We start from the raw sequence: 20,968 nt of genomic DNA on the forward strand, positions 1-20,968 counted from the left end.
GAGGCCAAGGCAGATGGCTCACCTAGTCAGGAGTTCGAGCCCAGCCTGCCTAACATGGCGAAACCCCATCTCTACTAAAATATCCAAAAATCAGCTGGGCACAGTGGCAAGCGCCTGTAATCCCAGCTACTCGGGAGGCTGAGGCAGAAGAATCACTTGAAGCCGGGAGGCGGAAGTTGCAGTGAGCCGAGATTGCGCCATTGTACTCCAGCCTGGGAGACAGAGCAAGATGCTGTCTTAAAAAAAAAAAAAAAGAATTCATTCAAGCACAAAGTGTGAGGGTAGTTTTCCAGGAAACATGGACACTGAAGAATGGTGCTCAGCACTCCCCAGCATTGGGAAAGGTGAGAATCATTTATATAGGAAAAATAGGGGAGTGAAACAGGATTACAACATTTTCTGCATAAGGCTAACATATAGATACAAGATTTGATTGGTTACTATTATACTCTAAGGGGGTTGCTTAACACTCCATTGTAAAGCAGTAACAATCACAGGGGTCTCTACCTCCAGCTGCATTTAGTCTAGGTTTGAATAAAGAATAGGGTATCTGGTTATAGGTAACATCTCAACACAAAGGTCCCTAAGCAACAGTCACGCACCAGAGAAGAAAAACAGCCATGTTATGTGACTCAGTCTCCAGGGCCTAACTTTTCCGCTTGGCATAATAAATTCAGAACGTGTAGAAATTTTCTTTTCACAGGTAGAGCATATTTTTTCTATCAACAGACACTGACAAAATCCAGGACCTCATTCTCAAATTCAATAAATTCCTTAGAAATTTCTAGAAGCATTAACAGCTAAATATCATACAACTAGTACATATGCCCAAAACCTAAAATTCTTCCACTGAAAACAATCTCAGCTGGGCATGGTGGCTTACACCTATAACCCCAGCACTTTGGGAGGCGAAGGCAGGAGAATTGCTCGAGGCCAGGAGTTCGGGTCCAGTGTGGACAACACAGAGAGACCCCATCTCTACAAAAAAATAAAATTAGCTAGGCATGGTGGCATATGCCTGTAGTCCTAGCTACTCAGGAGGCTGAGGTGGGAGGTTTGTTTGAGCCCAGGTGTTTGAGGCTGCAATGAAATAGGATCGTGCCACTGCACCCCAACCTGGATGACAGAGCAAGACCCTGTCTAAAAAATATATTTTTTTTAATTAAAAAAAAAAATCCTCTGTTCTTAAGAATAAGTGTAAAGCCCTTTTAACAAAAGCAGTCGAAATTCAGAGATCCTAAAGCAGTGGTCTATCAGAGAAACAATGCTTAGTTCTTTAGCACTCTCATTTTACTCCTCAATTTGAGGTCTTTCTAGAATTCACTATCACTTACAGCAGGTCTGACCTAAAATGGCAGAGTGGCAAAAACATAATCTATGTACCACAGCAGGTCTGGATTTCAACCTATGCAACCTCAGAAAAGTCACTAGTCATATTATTCTTCCCCGGGGCTAACAATAGTTCTCAAGACTGAAGAACTCAAAGAGGTAACCAGGAGGCACTTGACAAAAGGTAATTTAGTTTCTTTTGTCACCCAGCTTTCAAATTCTCCTCAGAATCCATCTGGCACGTCCTCATTGCTCCATGAATGGCAAATAATACCTTCACCATTATCTAACTACTTTTAGATCTTTATTCAAACAACTCAACCTTCCTGGAAACACCCTACACTCATGTCTATTACTTTTCTTCAAGATCCAGGAAGCTTTTCCTGGCTGACTTCAATCCCTACTCTTCAAAATGCTCTGCAGGTATTCTCCTAACAATTTAAAAAGTTTCAACTGGGCTGGGCGCGGTGGCTCACACCTGTAATCCCAGCACTTTGGGAGGCCGAGGCGGGCAGATCACGAGGTCAGGAGTTCGAGACAAGCCTGATCAACATGGTAAAACCCCGACTCTACTAAAAATACAAAAATTAGCTGGGCATGGTGTCATGCACCTGTAGAGTCCCAGCTACTCAGGAGGCTGAGGCAGAAGAATCGCTTGAACCCGGGAGGCGGAGGTTGCAGTGAGCTTAGATCATGCCACTGCACTCCAGTGCAACAGTGAGACTCCATCTCAGAAAAAAAGTTTCAACTGAATTATTTTGCCTACAGGTCAATGTTTTTGTCTGATCTCAAATACATTACGAATAAATCTATCTTTAGGATATAAAAAGTATCTTCAACATCTATCATAAATCACACATCCCATACTATAACGTCGGAGTGAACCATTTTCTCCCCAGCAGTCTTATTTACATAAGTCCTTTGTCCACTAATTAGAATCAAAATGCAATAAGCTCATCTCATTTTAAGTGGGTAGATCTTTTCAGATCACTGGAAATATTTCATAGCTTTATAAGTTTCTCCGGCCGGGCACAGTGGCTCACGCCTGTAATCCCAGCACTTTGGGAGGCCAAGGAGGGTGGATCACCTGAGGTCAGGAGTTCGAGACCAGCCTGGCCAACATGGTGAAACCCGATCTCTACTAAAAAAAATACAAAAAACCTAGCAGGGCATGGTGGTGTGTGTGCCTGTAATCCCAGCTACTCGGGAGGCTGAGACAGGAGAATCGCTTGAACCTGGGAGGTGGAGGTTGCAGTGAGCCAAGATCATGCCACTGCACTCTAGCCTGGGCAACAGAGTGAGACTCTGTCTCAAAAAAAATAAAAAATAAGTTTCTCCAAGAAAGCCACATGATTCAAACTTCAGACTTTTTATTTCTAAAAGGCTCAATAAGAGAAAGCCATTACCTAGACCATGTTTAAATGAATGAAGATGGGGTCTTCCCATTATTTAAGTGATATGTGGAACATTTACATTTCACCATGGAAATTAAATAGCAAGTTACCTAAGCACCAGACATTGTGATCAAAGCATATGCCACACAAAGACATTCTTAAAGAATTCTCTAAACCTGCAGCAAAACCCACAGACTTACCATTTTACCACATCAAACAATGAAGCATCAACCAAAACCACTACCTGCTTAAAGTGAGGTGAGAACAGAGGACAGCTCTTCCCCAGGTTTCCCATGCTCCACTGCCTGAGGCGTCTATCAAGCTTGATTGTATGAGAACGCTCTGCAGGTACTTCAATGAAAATGGGCTCATAACTCAATTAAAACCAGCCAGTTCACTGATTTGATCACTCAACAAATATCTGTTAATGCCTATTAATGCCAGCAACTTCTGGTAGAGAGGAGAAAGACACTAAGAGAAATATATTTTAGATGATGAAGCCTCACATTGTGTTCTCTCCTAAGCCAAAAATCATATGAAAAACAAACAAAATCAACTATATTATAGTGTACTACAATTGGCTGAAAGTTTCTTAATTCATTTTTTTATTCGAGGAATAATTTACATATAATGAAGCATACAAATATTAAATGCATAGCTCTGAAATTTTACATATGTAAATTTATTCTTGAGCTCCACCCAGCTCAAGAATAGAACACAAAATCAGAACTCTAAAGAAGATGGGAAAAAAAGAGACTGGTCATTAACCATGTCTCTGAAAACAGACAGGTACCTGTATAGTCACTGCCACAATCAATCATTCTGGTTAGCAGAAACTTTCATATATACACAGTACTGTGATTTATCATCATGAAACAAAATTTACTGAGTCCTTAACTCTATATAAGGCCACGTACCAAATTCAAAAAAAGAAAAAAAAGAGGCCAGGCATGGTGACTCATGCCTATAATCCCAGCACCGTGGGAGGCCAAGGCAAGAGGATCACTTGAGCCTAGGAGGTCAAGGCTGCAGTGAGCTCTGACTGCACCGCTGCACTTCCAGCTTAGGCAACAGAGTGAGACTTTGTCTCTTTAAAAATAAAAAAAAAAGCAAGCAATGTGAAGAAGACTGATTTTGAACTAATATCTCCTCCAACTTTCAAAACAAAAAGATAAAATAACAAAAATCTAAAAATAAAAGACTCTAATGTTGCCCTCAATATAAGAGGAAGCGGCCACACACAGTTGGAAACAAAGAGTAAAAGAAGGGAACTGAGGAAATGTAACTCCTAAAGTTCAAAAGAAATAAGGTAAACCCCCTTATTCATTTCCCAGCCTTACCATAAGGTTCTTCTCCCACAAGAGATCTGAGGGTGCCATTGTCTAAGAAAGAGAGAAGTCTGCTTTATTTTATTTCATGAATATGTAGCTGTACCAGGCTGACTGGGCCCACTTATTTCGGGCTGGCCCCTAGAAGAGCACACGCATAGAAAAGCAGACATACTTAATTAGTGCCACCCTAGTCTGGTGCAGTACTCTAAAATCTCAGGAATGTTTCTATAAATGGGTTTTCTGGTAACCCCATTAGCAAGCTGTCAATTTTAGACCCAAATGAGCAAACACCTAACTTTATGTCACAAGAAAGGAGATGCTTGCAAATTCCAGCAGGGCCCTTTTACACATGTGTTTTTTTTTTCTTTAATCTTTTTTTTTTTCTTATTTTAAAATTATTTTATTCTACTCTATTCTTCTCCACAGGGCAAGTTCTATCTTAAACAAGTCTTATAGCAAGCAACCAAGGCAAAGTAATAGGATCCGCACAAAATCATCTTGAAATTTTACACTTTCAAGCTGACAACTTGAAGAAACATTAATCCCATATTTTTAAAAACCTTCTCAGAAATTTTCAGCAGTAAAAATAAACAAACAGCTCTGCTCTAAACTTTAACACCTTTCCCTAAAACCCAAACAGAACAGTGGTACAGCTGTCAATAAAATCCAGCAGGAAAAATGAACAAGTAAAGAAGCAGGGCCGGGTGTGGTGGCTCATGCCTGTAATCCCAGCACTTTGGGCAGCCACGACGGGCAGATCACCTGAGGTCGGGAGTTCAAAACCAGCCTGACCAACATGGTAAAACCCCGTCTCTACTAAAAATACAAAATTAGCTGGGTGTGGTGGCACCTGCCTGTAATCCCAGCTACTCGGGAGGCTGAGGCAGAAGAATCGCTTGAACCCAGGAGGCAGAGGTTGCAGTGAGCCAAGATTGTGCCACTGCACTCCAGCCTGGGCGACAAGAGCAAAACTCGTCTCCAAAAAAAAAGAAAAAAAAGAAGCAACTGTTGCTGCTGCCTATTAACTTTAGATGAATATGTGGTTACTGCTCATCGGCCTAACCACTTTAATGTGGAATACACTGGGCTATACCGTACTCTACATTTACAGTTCCTTCACTATCCTAAAGAAACAGTACGCCTATCTTCTAAATCTACTCATGATGACTTCACTAAACTTAAAAGGATGCTATATACAACAAGCAAATATTTCATTGTAACCTTTCCCCTCAGCTGCTTAATAATTCCCTTTAAGAATCTATTTCAACAATGTACATGTGAATATATATTTTTTATTTATTTAATTTTTGAGATAGGGTCTACGTCGTCCAGGCTGGGGTGTAGTGGGTATTCAACAGGCGCAATTATGGTGTACTACAGCCTCAAACTTCTTAGCTCGAATGATCCCTCTGCCTCAGCCTCCCAAGTAGCTGAAACTACAGAATATATATACTTTAAATAAAATTTGCTTATGTCCATTTTTACAGGAAAAAAATACAAATTAACATTTCAGAAATACATATTCACATGTGAGAATTCATGAGTTTTCTCCTAAGATTTATCTAGGCTGCCTTCAAGTCACATAACAGTCTAATTTTTACCCAAAAAAGGACAGTCATAGGCCTTTCCAATTCCATACCAGTTCCATACCTTAGTACTTTTTAAAAAAATTTACAGAAATAAAACCACATACTACATTTAGTATTAGCTATTACAGTGACATATATCTTATAAAATGGAGAGATGGCACTAATAAAAAAATAAACACAAGCTCAAAAGTTTTGCTTTGAAGAATTTAAATTAATGTTCAATGTTCTGGGAGTTTTATAATTCAGGCATTCATTTATTCACTCACTGTACATATATTTTTATGAACACTATGCCAGACAAGTGTCACTGGAGACAGAATGCCTCCAGCCTCCACCCAAACAGTCAGTGAAGTGAATCCTCTCTGTGCTTGCATCTCTCACTTAGGACTTACTATATAACATGAAAGTACTGCTCTAGAACAGAGGTCAACAAACCTGTGCTATGAGAGCCAGATAGTAAATACTTCAGCCTTTGAGGGCTGGGACATATGGAGTCTGTCGCTATTACTCAACTCTGCCCTTATTGTGCAAAAACAGCCACAGACAATGCTTTGTTACATGGGCTAAACTGTGCTCCAACAAAACTTTATGGATAACTAAAATTTGAATTTCATGAAATTTTCACATGTCACAAAATATTATTCTTCTGATTTTTTCTAACCAATTAAAAATGTACAAACCATTCTTCACAGCCCATACAAAAATAGGTGGCAGGACTGGACTGGACTTGGCTAAGAAGGCCATCATTTGCCTACCCCCAAATCGAGAGACATGGGTCTCTGTATCTACACCTCATCTAAGAATGAGGTCAGGGCAATGTCCCATGAATCACTACACATCCAGGAATTTGCATTGGTGCTAATACATAACAAGCAATTAACCAATATTAGTCATCTTTAACTGAACTAAAAGATTACTAAACCCCTGACTCGTCCGTCAAAAACTTCATGGTTTAAAGGTGGAAACAGACAAGTAAAGAAACAGATAATCCTATGTGATAGGGACTGTGATAAATACCTACAGGGTGGCGTGAGTGGGAGACTTAATCCAAGCCAGGGAGTGGGGCAGAAAGGGGAGAGAGAGAGAAACTGGGGAAGGAGTCCTAACACCTGGGAGAAGTGTTCCAAACCAAAGAACAGCCCTGTGAACACGTGAAGCAACAAAAAGGTCCAGATCCTAAAGTACCCTGTACACCACGCCAAGGAGTTTGGACTTTATCCTAAAACCTTGAGGAACCACTGCAGAATTTTTAGCTGCAAAATTGTATGATCAGATTTGCATTTTAGAATCATCACTCAGTCCAAAGGATGGCTGCCCAAATATAAAGGGCAAAACTGGAGGCAGAAAGCCCACCAGTTTATTAGGAGGCTGTGGCAACAATCCAGGTGAAATGCAATGGGAACTTACAGTAAGGCAGAGACAAAGAGGATGGAGAGAAAGATAAGCATTCAAGACACATAGTGTCTGGATATAGAAGGTAAGAGTAGAGTCTTGGACAGATTATAGTAACGATTGGTGGGAAAGAAACGGGTGAAGTTATAGCTACCCAGAACCGACCGACCTCACAGCAGTGGATCCTATCTGTTCACCAGAGTAGTCTTTACTCATGAAGCCTGTCAAGCATGGTTCTTTCAGGAGAGACGTGGGCAACATCGGTTGAGAACCTCAGTGTTAGACAGCAGTGTAGTTCACTGAGATAGGGAATACCAAAAGAGCTTTGAGTTGGGTGAGACAACAAGGAGTGAATTTAGTTTTGAATATGGTCTCTGGACATCCCAAATTGACCATAACCAACAAGTTTTTAGATCTGGAAAAAGAGCTGACTAGAAATATAACTTTAGAATTTAAAAATTTACAAATGAAATTGCAAATAAAGCCTTGAGAGAAACACGAGTTCATCCACGAAGCGTGAACAGCATGAAAAGAGAGGAATCCAGGAACATAAATAAAAAGAAGTATGCAGAAGAAAAAACAAGAAAAACCAAAGGAGTCTGGTATCTCTGAACCAGGGTATACATGAAATTTTAAAAGTGGCTTAGAATAAAGTAGACATTCTTTTGAGAGACTCGTTAGAGAAGCTGCAAGCTGCAAGAACGAATGCAATCAACTAGGTAGTCAAAGACCTATCTCCCACATGACTTTAGGCAAATCACAACCTTAGGCATCTTTGCCTTCCTTGCGTTGTGAGAAATCTCATCAGTGATAAACTGGAGGCCTTATAAGCTGTAAAACATTATATAGACATCCTTGATTTATTATTGTAATGCCATTATGAGTGTGTAAATTCCTAACAGAGTATAATCTTCTGAAGATAGGACCCTCAATCTTCTACATCTTTCTATCAGGTACAGTGGTATGTATTTCAAGAGTATTTTTTAAAATGTTTGCAGAATATCTGGCAATAACATGAGAATGTATGCACAGGAGGAAGGAGTGCATAGCAAAAGGCACACCCAATTTTCTAAAATTATTTAGAACTGAAATAGTCAAAACTTGATTCCTCCCACAAATGTGACCAATGACAAATGGAAGAGGTCGGGGCGGGGGGGAATGCCTTATAGCTCCAACTTCTCCCCTAATGTGTAAATTCTTTTTTGAATGCCCTTAGAATGGAGAAGGAATTTGGAGAAAAAGCAGTGAACTGTAGAACAGGAAAGCAGCCAACAGCAACTTTATAAAACTGTGTTCAACAACTGCTGGCCATTAAGGAAGAGCTCCTTAACTTCTCAAGTTGAAACCTGCAAAATGTAAATCAGGCCTTTGTGAGACAAACTAAAATAGTGTCCCCTCAGGGTGCACAAATACCACAGTGAAGTCACCACAGTGAGCTATTCCCTGACATAGTCAGAACCCACCTTGCAAAGGTTTTCCTGGGGGGAAAAATTGCCATTTGTTCCATGTTAAATACATACACACTCAGCAGAGGACCAAAGAGAATAAAAGGCAATAGCCTTATATATCAATTATTCTAACTTAAACACACAAAAAAGATATGCAGATGCAGATTTAAAAGCTTCATTTAATCACTATTGGTTCCTACAGTTTATGAGGAGCTTGGAAACTAATCTGGTTTCAGTGTTAATTTTAGGAGTTCCATAAACTTTGATTGGGTTGGTTTTATAAGCACTCTTTCCCTTAATCTAATTGTTTTTAGAAAGAGGAAAAGCTACCTTTCTCAAGATTAGGATCCTGTCTGCCAAGTTTCCATCCACAATGATTATCAAATTAATTAATGGGGCTTTGATAAAAGGCAAATCCTTAGCTACAATCTTAGTATCAACTACTACCCCACTGGTACTGATAAAAACTTACTATAACTTATAAGACATAAAACCCAAACTTTTTAACAGCAACTGAATAATCCATCCAGAAGTTGAAGGTGAAACAAAAAAGACTTCTTTTTAGAAAAGAGTGGCTGGTGGAGATTTCTCCCCACAATAAGCAGAAAGTGCAATTCTGGTTCCCATAGCAACTTTAACTCTTTTTATCCGAGGATGCACTGCACCCTGAACCCTGGATGACTGTGTATGGTGCTTAAGAGACGGCTGTTTTCAGAATCAACACTGATTTTCCTGGCTTTTGTACAGCAAGTGATGATACGGGCACAATAATCAGATTTGTATTTGCCATCTGTTAAAATACGCCTCAGCCTCCCAAAAAGTATCAGTTAAAATGATCCTATAATTTTATATACACATGTGTATGCATGAAAAATTTCTAGAGGGTCATATTAATGTAAGAAATTGTGAAGGGTGGTCTCTAGGGCATGGAGCTTAGCAGCTAGTGATAAAGAAACTCACTTGTCATTACACTTACTGTTTGAATTTACAATGTCATGTTTCATTTTCATAATTTAAAAAAGTCAGTGCCAAAACACTTACATAACTACTTACATTTCTTATGTATGATTTGACTGCTTATTTTAAAGTTTACTGTATTTAAAGTTCAACATCAAAAGAAAGGCTAGAAAAGTGGTGGCTAGACCTAGTTCTTTCACACTACTCATTTCTAGCTTCACATGCTCTGTAAGAGCAAAGCACAATATGCATCACTTGTTTAAGGGTATGTGAAATTTGAACTGGGAGGGAGATTTAATAGATGCACAAAACAGTCATGGTACTTTAATTCATGGGAAATAATTAGTTAGCTACAGCCCATGGAGTAACTGGAGTTGGGGAGTGAATATGCTGAACATCAAAACACACAGTGACACATAACACCTTGCCTACTTGTCATAAATTGTTGATCGAAACATACATGTATACATATAACCTTGTCATTAAAGGGGGGGAGGACAGAAAGAGAAACCTCAACCTCACTACACACAAACCTTTCCCCCTTCCCACCTCCTTCACTATGCATGATTTCTTCCAGGATGTCATTTCTGATCCAAGAACAAGTCAAGTATCCTAGTCAAGTTAGTTTAAACTAGAAGTTTAAAGTACATATTTTTAGAGTTAATCACAATGCTTGTAAGAAAATACTTTAACTTTTAACTTACAAGTTTTAAACTCATAGTTTTATGAATTTCATTTAGCAAGAATATTACCAAAAGTTGAGGAAAATTTCAGCAAAACCAAGTCCAAGCATAAAACATTTTATGGTAAAAAGTGATGTTAGAGGTAAACTCTAAGATCTCTTTTGACCTTTTAATCAACCATGACCCAAAGTTAACATATCTGCCTCCCAGTGGGAGCAGTCTAACTTAACTGATACCGGGTTACTCTACCGCATTATCTTTGCAACAGGGTAGTAATCACTGAGTAATCTATCTACCTCTGAAATCACCTTAAATAACCTTTAGCTACACAGTGCCTACAAGAGAAAATTCTGAGAGCCAAGATTGACAACCCCACCTTTATGTAAATAAGAGACTGTAGTTCAGTAATTGTCAATTGAATTTCAGGCATCTGAGATTTCAGACATCAGGCAACGCCTTTTCTTTGAAAATTTTAAAATCTGAAAATGAAAAAAATAAGACTTCAAGAGTATTCAAACTTGAACACAGAAACTTTAACAAGTCAAAAGTTAAACAGAAATACTTAGATACACATTTCAAAAATAATTTTGGCCAACTTAAAAAATATAACAGGAGAAAATAAAGAGCAATCTCACAGATCTTAGGATATCCTCGGTCACTAGCTATGTCTTCAGAAAGGCACCTGTAAAAAACTGAACTCAGTGCACTTCTTCAATCCCTGAAAAACAGATACCTCATAGTATCATTTTATGAAATTATTTTCAAAATGTTTCATTTGTTTAATGACTCAACTGGAAATAACATGTTAAATAATTCTGCTTTTCTAACACTTATTCCACACACAATAATTTAATCCCACTTTTCAAAGTACTTTTTGTAAGTCCAATTCTTTCTCTGGAATCCTGATACTTACATAAAGTTTAGTGTACCGGAGAGCAGCAAAATCATGATCAAAAGAACCATTTGCCTACAACATGTTCCTTTCCAACACCCCTAAGTGATATTAGCCTCACAAAATTACCCTCCCTTAACAGAAGAATGGCTTGGGGCAGTCTGTTCTCTCTGGAAGTTCATTAGTACCAGCTACTGGTAATAATCAAGCCTTCCAAGGCAACGGGGAGTGAAGTGTTAAGTCAAACGTGTTTCTCACACATAGATTCCTCTGTTAAGCACAATAATGAAACTTTCTGCCTATTTACATATCTCAATGATGAAGAAAACCTTAGCTAGATCGAACATTATTTTTGGTGCTTCCAGATACACATGTCCATCCTCAATCCACTGCCCTGCCATGAAGTTTTCTACACATCCCTGTCCTGATTTCTGAAACATCACTTACACGTGTTTCTACACTTGCTTTGAATGAAAGCAAAAGGGAAGACAGTAAAGGAGAGCCTTTTTACCCAGGGACAAGGCTATGCCCAGCAATTACAGTGAGTGCACTTCCTTTTGTTCATTCTGCACCAGGATTAGCAGTCAAATCGCTTTGTGGTTCTTAATTAAGGCTGAGCAGCTATAAAGAACAATAACTTCAAAAGTGAATTTATGTTTTAATTACACATAGGCAATATAGGCAGCGAAGGCATTTGCTCCCCTCAAATTCCCCCTTAACTCAACAGAGCAATCACCCTCAGCCCTGGAAGGACATCTAAACATTTTAAAGGCGAAAGTGTTTAAGGCAGACCTTCTTGTTTCCGATCTAAGAATGCGCTGTGATGACCTTGCTAGCAAAGAGAAAAGTGGGGGTGGGAGTTTCTGATTAACGCTTCAGAAAAAAAAGGGGGAAATCACAATCCTAACAGCCGAAATGCAGAATAATCAGAGAGCCAGAATCCCGTTAAGTCAGAAAGAACAGGAAAGCAGAGAGACTCGTGCGGAACATCCTGGCCCTCACGGGATGTTAAAAGCGATATCTATGTAAGAAGTTGGAGAAAGGAGTTTCTGTGTGGCCCATGCCGGGGAACAGAGAGCAAACACGCGGCTGTCTGCGCCCGTGAGGCCGGCCACTGGGACGCAGCCGGTCCGGGAGCTGGGCTGCTGGCGAGCAGTAGCAGGGGACGGGGCTGTCACCGCTTACCCAGGTGCAGCGTGAGGTTGATGGAGCTGGGGTACTGCACCCCGGCCAGCATGGTCTGGCTTTGCCACCAGGTGGTGTCGGCCTGGTTGTTGTAGTCGGTCAGGAAGGCTGCCCCGTGCTGCAGGTGGGGCTGCCCGGCGTCGCACAGGTGACAGGACTTGGTGACCCCGGTCACCCCGGTCTGCACACAGTATTCCTCGGGCGGAGTCCCACACGTGTTGGTGGCCACCACGGTCACGTTGAAGGCGGCGTTGACGAACTCGGGCATGCAGCGCTGCGGCCGCCCGCCCTCGTCCGTGCACTCGTCCATGGCTGCCTGGGCACAGCCCGCCGCGGCGGCCGCCGCCAGCACGGCCAGCACGGGCCAGAGCCGCCCCCGGGGCCACAGGGCCGGCGCGGCCCGATGGCTACCCCTCATCCCGCCGCCCGCACGCTGGGTCACGGCGAAGGCAAGGGCACCGGCGCGTTCCTCTCGCCTAGCGGCGTCCCCCGGAGGCCGCTCCGCTGCTTCAGCCTGGGGGCCCAGGGGCCTGACTCCGGCGCGGGCGGTGGCGGCGGCTCGCGCCGGAGAGACTGACGGGTGGGCGCCCCTAGCGAGGACCGCGCTGCTCGCCGACCACTGCCCCCGCGCGCCGCCTCCGCGCTTCCCTCACCTGCCCCGGGAGCAGCCTGCACTCCGCGCCGACCCCCGACTTCCGAGCGCGTGCCCGAGTGCGCGCCCCCGGGGAGGAAGGAGCAGGGGGTGGGGTCGGCAGGGTGGGGTGGGGTCTGGGCGAGGAGAACGCCCAACCCTGTCTCCTCTCAGCAACTCCCGCGGCCCCTGGGGCAACTCCCCGGCCCTCCGCGCCCCATGGACTGCGCGTCCGCCCCGGCGACTCCAGGAGGCGGCGGGGGCGGGAACAGCGGCGTCTCGCGCTCGGGCCCGCGGCGCGCGACCCGGGGGGAGGGGCGCGCGAGGTGGGCGGGGAGCCGGGGAGGGGGTTGGGGGAGGGGAGAGGAGGGGAGAGGAGAGGAGAGGAGGGGAGGGGAGGGCGGCTGGGTGGTGCATGCCGGGAGGGAAGGGCGGCCTCGCAGACCCGCTCCCCGCGCGGGAGTCGCCGGGGTCCTTGGGCTCCGCGGCCTGGGAGACTCCGGATTGCGGGAGGAGTCGGGGGAGGGCGCCTTAGAGGGGCGATGCCGGGTCAGGAGGTCGCTCGGGGTCGTCCCTGGGGCCTCGCGCCAATTTGGGCTGCGGCAAGAGGGTCCCCGCCCGGCCAGGTGTGGGTCCCAACCGGGAGCGCCCGCTGCTGCCCGGGGCCCCGCTCCAGCCCCTCCCGAACAGAGGTCCCGGGGCGTTCATGGGGCCGACACGGTCCCTGGAGAATCAGAAGGGCCTGGTCGCAGCAGCCAGATGAGTTTCGTGAAGCGATTTCCTGCCGCTGATTTAAAGTGTAACCAGTCGTTTTACCGGGGCAAGGAAGGAAGTGAAAAGGCTGGGAATGGAATGAATTTTTCCCTTGGGTACGCACGACCCACTGCGAAATTCTTCCACTGTGTTGTTTGTGTTCCTCGGCTTGCCTTTAAAAGACTCGAAATTATGTGGATTCTGACATCCTCCTTTTCGGGCCTGCTGAGTCACGGAATATTCTCAGTGCCAGAATGACTCAGTTCACAGAACCTGAGCCAGAAGATCATGAGTTTTAGTCCCGGAGCAGAACCTGGGCGCTTACCCAGTGCTGATACGGCAAGCAGAGACCAGGGCAGGGAGGCAGCAGCTTGAAACCCTTGGCGTCCCCAAGCAGAGAGGATGCACATAGTGAATGACACGGATTTGTTTTGTTCTAGCTTTTCAGGAACTTAATGATAAGGTGCGGATAATAAGTACACCGCAAAAACAAAACAAAAAAACACATGCATAGTGTCGGACCCAGTTGTCCCATTAAGATAGGCATAATGGGAATCTGAAACAAGGAAATAAGTATATGCTAGGTGACTCTGGATAGTTAGGGTTAGACGCAGACTGCTGATGAGGAAAACCTTAAGGATAATGTTCTGGTAGGATGAAGAAGGGAGGGGAATCTAGGGTCTTGTTACACGGCTGAGCTTACTTAGCAAGTTATGTTCATCACTGTTCCGTTTATTTGATGAGATGGGTGGAGATTATGCATGGCTAAAGGTGCCTCATTCTTGGCACCTTCTCTTTGGGAGAATTAAGTTGTGGGGACTAATAATTTTTTAATCCTTTCATACATGAGTTGAAGCGAAATAAATACGTTCATTTACACCTAGAGGGGATTATATGCTCTCTCAGTCCTTCGTTGTACTTGAGGACAAACGTGGGCATATAGGACAAAAATAAGGATGTTAGTTGTGAATAAAGCTACAGATTTGTAATAAACTTGTTTATTTATATTTTAATAAACATATTAGTGAATTTGCATTATTATACATTTTTAGTACTTTGTTATATAGTGGCCAAAGCGTGGGTCTCTATTTCCAACAATCAAAATAAAGACAAGGAGACCCCCAAAGGCTGTGAAATCAACATAAATGGGTTTGTCATTGCTGCCTTTTGAGTCCTAATGTCCAAGACTAACATCAAGATATTACTTATGCGAATTTTCCGTAACTTAATTACCAGAGCTTATCTGATATTTGTAAAGCACATAAAGAGACCTTGAATTAATCTCTCAATTCTCTTGCTTATGGAAATGTGTCACAGTGATAAACATCTATTTTGAAAAGAGGTAAAGTGTAACCAGCCAGTGGGCTTGATGATAAAAATTTTGCTCCGTTATTTGGATCTTGATTCAAACAAATCAACGGTTAAAACAAAATTTTTAAGACAATTTGAGAAATTTGAACACTAACTAGATGTTTGATGTTATCGACAAATTATTTTAGCCACCTAGAGATGCCACAGTCTACTAAACAGACTTAGTATTTAAAGAAAAAAAGTGAAAGTGTGTAAGAATTTCTTTTACTGCAGGTTACCCTGTTTTTCAAAAAACTCCAGAGTCTTTTGAATGCATGTTCTTAAGTGCTTAGACATTTCATTATCAGCCGGGCGCGGTGGCTCACGCCTGTAATTCCAGCACTTTGGGAAGCCGAGGCAGGGGATTACTTGAGGCCAGGAGTTCGAGACCAGCCTAACCAATATGGTGAAACCCTGACTCTACTAAAATCACAAAAATTAGCCGGGCCGGCTGGGGTCGTTGGCTCACGCCTGTAATCCCAGCACTTGGGAAGGCCGAGGCGGGTGGATTACTTGAAGTAAAGAGTTCTAGACCAGCCTAGCCAACATGGTGAAACCCCAACTCTACTAAAAAAATAAAAAAATTAGCTAGGCGTGGTGGCGCATGCCTGTAATCCCAGCCACTTGGGCAGCTGAGGCAGGAGAATCCTTGAACCAGGGAGGCGGAGGTTGCAGTGAGCCGAGATCGCGCCACTGCACTCTAGCCTGGGCGACAGAGCAAGACTCTGTCTCAAAGGAAAAAAATCATCCCGGCGTTGTGTCCATGCCTGTAATCCCAGCTACTTGGGAGGCTGAGGCAGGAGAATTGCCTGAACCCAGGAGGCGGAGGTTGCAATGAGCGAGATTGCGCCACTGTACTCCATCCAGCCTGGGCGACAGAGTGAGAACCTGTCTCAAAAAAAAAAGAAAGAAAGAAAGAAAGAGAGAGGAATTCTATTATCTGAAAGACAGAGAGAGAGAAAGAAAAAGGAGGGATGGAGGGGGGAGGGGGAGGGGGAGGGGAGTTTCATTATCTACCAGACATGGTAGTTAGAAGAAAAATGTGAAGGGATGGGGAAAATTTTATTCAGGTCCCTCAAAAGATGATCTTAGTGCCCAATCATCAGTGTCTCTATGCAGCAACAAAGGCAGGATGAGGAAATGTAATTGTTTATTGTTTATTGTATGGGCAAGAGAGCTCCAATTAAAGAAAAAAAAATGTGAAACTCCAGAGAAAAGATATTTCTCCCTTCATAATCTATATAAATAATTTCAAGGAAGGATGCTGATTGGCTTGGCTTTGGTCACCTGGCATACCCCCAAAGCTAGGTAAATAGAATACCATGTGTGTGGTGTTTGGCAGCCCAACAGAAAACCATGGAATGTGGGAAAAGCAATTGAAAGGAAAGCTTGCTGTTACCAGAAGAGGGCAGGTTATAAGACAGAAAAAAACAACAGATGTCTACTACAGCAGGATTTAGAATGTGTGATATAATTAGAAAAATAATTTAAAAGTTTGCATTGACCTTTCCATTGCAACTTTGTCTTTTTATATATTTTTATAATTACCAACGCGTTTATTTTTCCAGTCCTTATTCTTTCTGACCTCATTTCCTTGTATTCTTCCCAAGCCTAAGCATCACTATACTATATGCTTTATCTTTTTATATTTAGAAATGCAACCTAAACATAATAATTATTAATAATGATTGACAATGTTAGCCTATATTTACATTCTATGTTACACTTTTCAAAATTACACTGAAGCAAAGAATGTTATCACCTATGCAGAGCTGAAGAAATTAAGGCTCAAAGAGATTAAGTAACCTCTGTAGACAAGTAGGAGGAAAGTCAGGCCAGGAACCTGCTCTTTCTGGCTCCCTGACCAATGCTGTTTCCTTTTCTGTTATGTCAACGTCATGATAGGAAAGAGGATAAGGGAAGAGCGTTCTCACATTTCCAAGGTTTTTAGGTTATCAAATAAGAATTTAAAATTAGGTAAAAATTAATGTGATACTGGAAGAGAATGACAATATCCCTCTTCAAAGTTACAATGACTACACATGATGCTTTGTGTTAGGTTTATAGATCCTGCCTAGGTCCTTGGTACAAATCCAAGCAAAACAAGATAAGGTATCTTTCGTGGCGAGCTCAGGTAAAGACAGGATTCCTCTTGTATGAGGTAAAACCCTTCCTTCCCACCCAGCCCCATGCACCCAATTCTTTTTTTTTAACAGAATTGCCAAAACTCCTTTGTTTTGAAAAAAGATTTACTTTTCTAATAATAATCATACATATTTATGGAGTACATAATGATGTTTTGATACGTACAGTGTATATTCTTCAAATGAGGGTGATTTGCATGTATGTCACCTCAAACATCTATCTTTTTTTTTAAGTCACCCACCCTGGAGTGCAGTGGTGCAAACACGGCTCACTGCAGCCTCCAACTCCAGGGCTCAAGCAATCCTCCCTCCTCAGCCTCCCCAGTAGCTGGGACCGCAGGCATGGGCCACCATGCCCAACTAATTTTTTTTTAATTTTAGTAAAGATGTGGTCTTACCTTGTTGCCCAGGCTGGTCTTGAACTTCTGGGCTCAAGCGATCCTCCTGCCTTGGCCTCCCAAAGGGCTGAGATTATGGGTGTGAGCCATAGTGCCCAGTCATCATTTCTTTGTGTTAAGAACATTCAATAGCCTCTCCTCTAGCTATTTAAAAATATATAATAAGTTATTTTTAACTACAGTCAGCCTATAGTGCTATATGGAACACTAGAATTTATTTCTCCTAACTAGCTGTAATTTTATATATTTTAACCAATCTGCATCTATCCCCCATCCCAACTACCTTTCCCAGCCTCTAGTAACCACTATTCTGCTCTCTACTTCTACAAGATTAACTTTTTTAGCTTCCACATATGAGTGAGAACATGTGGTATTTGTCTTTCTGTTCCTGGCTTATTTCACTTAACATAATGTCCTCTAGGCTCATCCATGTTGCTATGAATGACAGAATTTCATTCTTTTTAATGATTGAATAGTATTCCATTGTGTGTGACTGTCTGTGTATACCACATTTTCTTTATTCATTCATCTGTTGATGGACAGGTAGGTAGATTCCATATCTTAGCTGTTGTGAGTAATGTTGCAGTAAACTTAGGGAACAGATGTATCTTTGGTGTACTGATTTCCTTTCTTTGAATATATATTCAGTAGTGGGATTGCCAGATCATATGATAGTTCTATTTGTAGTTCTCTGAAGAACTTCAATACTGTTCTCCATAATGACTGTACTTGTTTACATTCCCACCAGCAGTGTATAAGGGTTCCCCTGTTTTTACCCATGCATCCAATGCAAACTATCTTTATATCATGATACTAGTTTTAAAAGAGAGACAAAAGGACACATCCATAATTCATAATATTTAAACCAGAATTTTATTTATAACAATATACAAGTACAATAAAAAAGGAAGTATTTCCAAAAATGAGTAGCAAAGACCAACCTCACCCCTACCCAAAATTTTCCCATGAAGAAAAGAGAGAACTTCAAATCTCAAAAATCTTATTATTCCACTAACCAAATGCGAACTGTATCCCACTATAAAGAATAGAGATAAATAATCTTTTATATGTAGATAACATGGTTTTGTCACGGGAACTCAGAATTTCCTTAATAAGTTGTTGACCCTGACAGGATCAACTGATTACCCTTAGAAAGAAAGGGTAATTTTTTAATTTTTTTTTTGAGATGGAGTCTCACTGTGTCGCCCAGGCTGGAGTGCAGTGGCGCGATCTTGGCTCACTGCAATCTCTGCTGCGCAGGTTCAAGCAGTTCTCCTGCCTCAGCCTCCTGAATAGCTGGGCACCTGCCACCGTGCCCAGCTAATTTTTGTAGTTTTTAGTAGAGTCGGGGTTTCACCATCTTGGCCAGGCTGATCTTAAACACCTGACCTCGTGATCCACCCCCTTCAGCTTCCCAAAGTGCTGGGACTACAGGCGTGAGCCACCGCGCCCGACCAAGTAATTCTTTTAAAACCAAAACTATTATTATTGGTAGTTTCCCCCAGAATTTAATTGCCTTATATTAAATAGTTTATTACCTCATTCCACTACGTTGGTATATATTGCAACAGATTTTTTTGGAGGGTGTACCTGGAAGTTATATTGTTCAAAATTAGAAGTTCACAGCTCTTTGAGTAAGATTATTTTTGGGGCTGTGGTGGAATGTTATAACACCAGCTTTAAAAAAAAATTCCAGCCGAAATTATTATGGTCCTGGCACAGAACTTAACAGCCTCCATCTCTAGTTTATGTCTGTATTTGAGCAAATGTTAATTACTTTTTCTTCCCACCCAAACTGTGTTTATTGTAACAACCAAATTAAAGCAAGATTTTAAAACATTTCCCCCATAATTCTATGCACTAAAATGGCTTTTTCATTTATCAGAACTCTCTCCTAGTTCATATCATTCTTTTGTTGTAATAGACATCTTTTATTGAAATTCAGCGTAGATATGGAAAAATACACAAGATCCAAGGGTATAGTTTGAAAGTCGGATGAGGGAATCACAAAGCGCATGCATCTGTGATCACTACCCAGGTCTAGAAATGAAATATTACCCTAACCCCAAAGCCCTGTCCATTGTACGTTGCGTGGGAATGGCTTCTTTTGGTCAATATTAGGTTTTGACGTCAATTGATGTATGTGCAAAAATTCCTTATTTTTCTTTGTTGTATGCTATCATATTGTATAAATACACTACAAATTATTTATTCATTTTACTGTTGTTGGACATTTCAGTAGTTTCCAGTTTGAAACTATTCTGAAGAATGTTACTATGTTATTATCAACATTCTTACTTGTCTTTTGCAGACACGTTTTTTACACACACACATTTTTGGTGGGTATATACCTAGGAGTGGAATTGTTGGGTCATAGGGGTAGGCATATATTCAAATTTGGTAGACACTACCAAACTGTTTTCCAAATTAATTGTACCAATATTCGCTCCAATCAGCTGCATACAAGAGTTGCTGTTTCGGCCGGGCGCGGTGGCTCACACCTGTAATCCCAGCACTTTGGGAGGCCAAGACGGGCGGATCAGGAGGTCAGGAGATCGAGACCATCTTGGCTAACATGGTGAAACCCCGTCTCTAACTAAAAATACAAAAAATTAGCAGGGCGCAGTAGCGGGCGCCTGTAGTCCCAGCTGCTTGGGAGGCTGAGGCAGGAGAATGGCGTGAACCCGGGAGGCGGAGCTTGCAGTGAGCCGAGATGGCGCCACTGCAGTACGACCTGGGCGAAAGAGTGAGACTCCGTCTCAAAAAAAAAAAAGAGTTGCTGTTTCACCACATCCTCAACCATACTTGGTATTTTCGAGTGTTTTAAATTGTAGCTGTTCTAGGCTAATGTTATTTTGATATTGGCACAGAACTTGAGGTACTCTAACTCCAGTTTATATACATATTTTCACAAAAGATAAATTATGTGTATTATTGGATGTGTACTATATAATTTGTGGGTTTAATTTCTAATTCCTTGATTACTAATTCAACTGGCCTCCTTTTCATATATTTATTAACCATTTGAGTATCTTGTTTTGTGCCACTTTATGTTTTTGCTAATTATTCTATTGAGTTGTCTTTCTCTTTCTTATTGATTTGTAGGGATTCTTTACATGTTTTGGATATAGTCCCCTTTTCTGGTGCTATGTGTTGCAAATGTCTTCTTTGTGGTTTGTCTTTTCCCTCTTTCATAGTGTTTCTCCTTTTGAAATTTTTATTATGAAAAAATTCAAACATAAGCAAAAGTGTTGATGGGAATGTAAGTTAGTTAAATCTCCATAGAACATATTATGGAGATTTCTCAAAGAATTAAAAATAGAACTACCATGCAACCCAGAAATCCCACTACTGGGTATCCACCCGAAGGAAAATAAATACTTTTATCAAAAAGTCTTCTGCACTAGTATGTTTATCACAGCACTAATCATGATAGTAAAGGCATGAAATCAACCTAAGTGTCCATTAACGATGGATTGGATAAAGAAAATA

The 20,968-nt window shown here is 41.8% G+C and overlaps 1 protein-coding gene across 1 annotated transcript in view; it reads right to left on the reverse strand.

Annotated features, from left to right (window-relative positions):
• The window catches only part of LAMC1 (laminin subunit gamma 1), a 122,358-nt gene extending 109,262 nt beyond the window's left edge, over positions 1 to 13,096 (reverse strand). Inside the window, exon 1 of the mRNA XM_003815627.6 lies at positions 12,201 to 13,096. Within this exon, the coding sequence (XP_003815675.4) occupies positions 12,201 to 12,618 (418 nt within the window). The 5' untranslated portion in view covers positions 12,619 to 13,096. The remainder of the gene's footprint in view (positions 1 to 12,200) is intronic.
• Between the last annotated feature and the right edge of the window lie 7,872 nt (positions 13,097 to 20,968).

The sequence above is a fragment of the Pan paniscus genome, chromosome 1 (assembly GCF_029289425.2).
Source record: "Pan paniscus chromosome 1, NHGRI_mPanPan1-v2.0_pri, whole genome shotgun sequence".
Classification (NCBI taxonomy): Eukaryota; Metazoa; Chordata; class Mammalia; order Primates; family Hominidae; genus Pan; species Pan paniscus.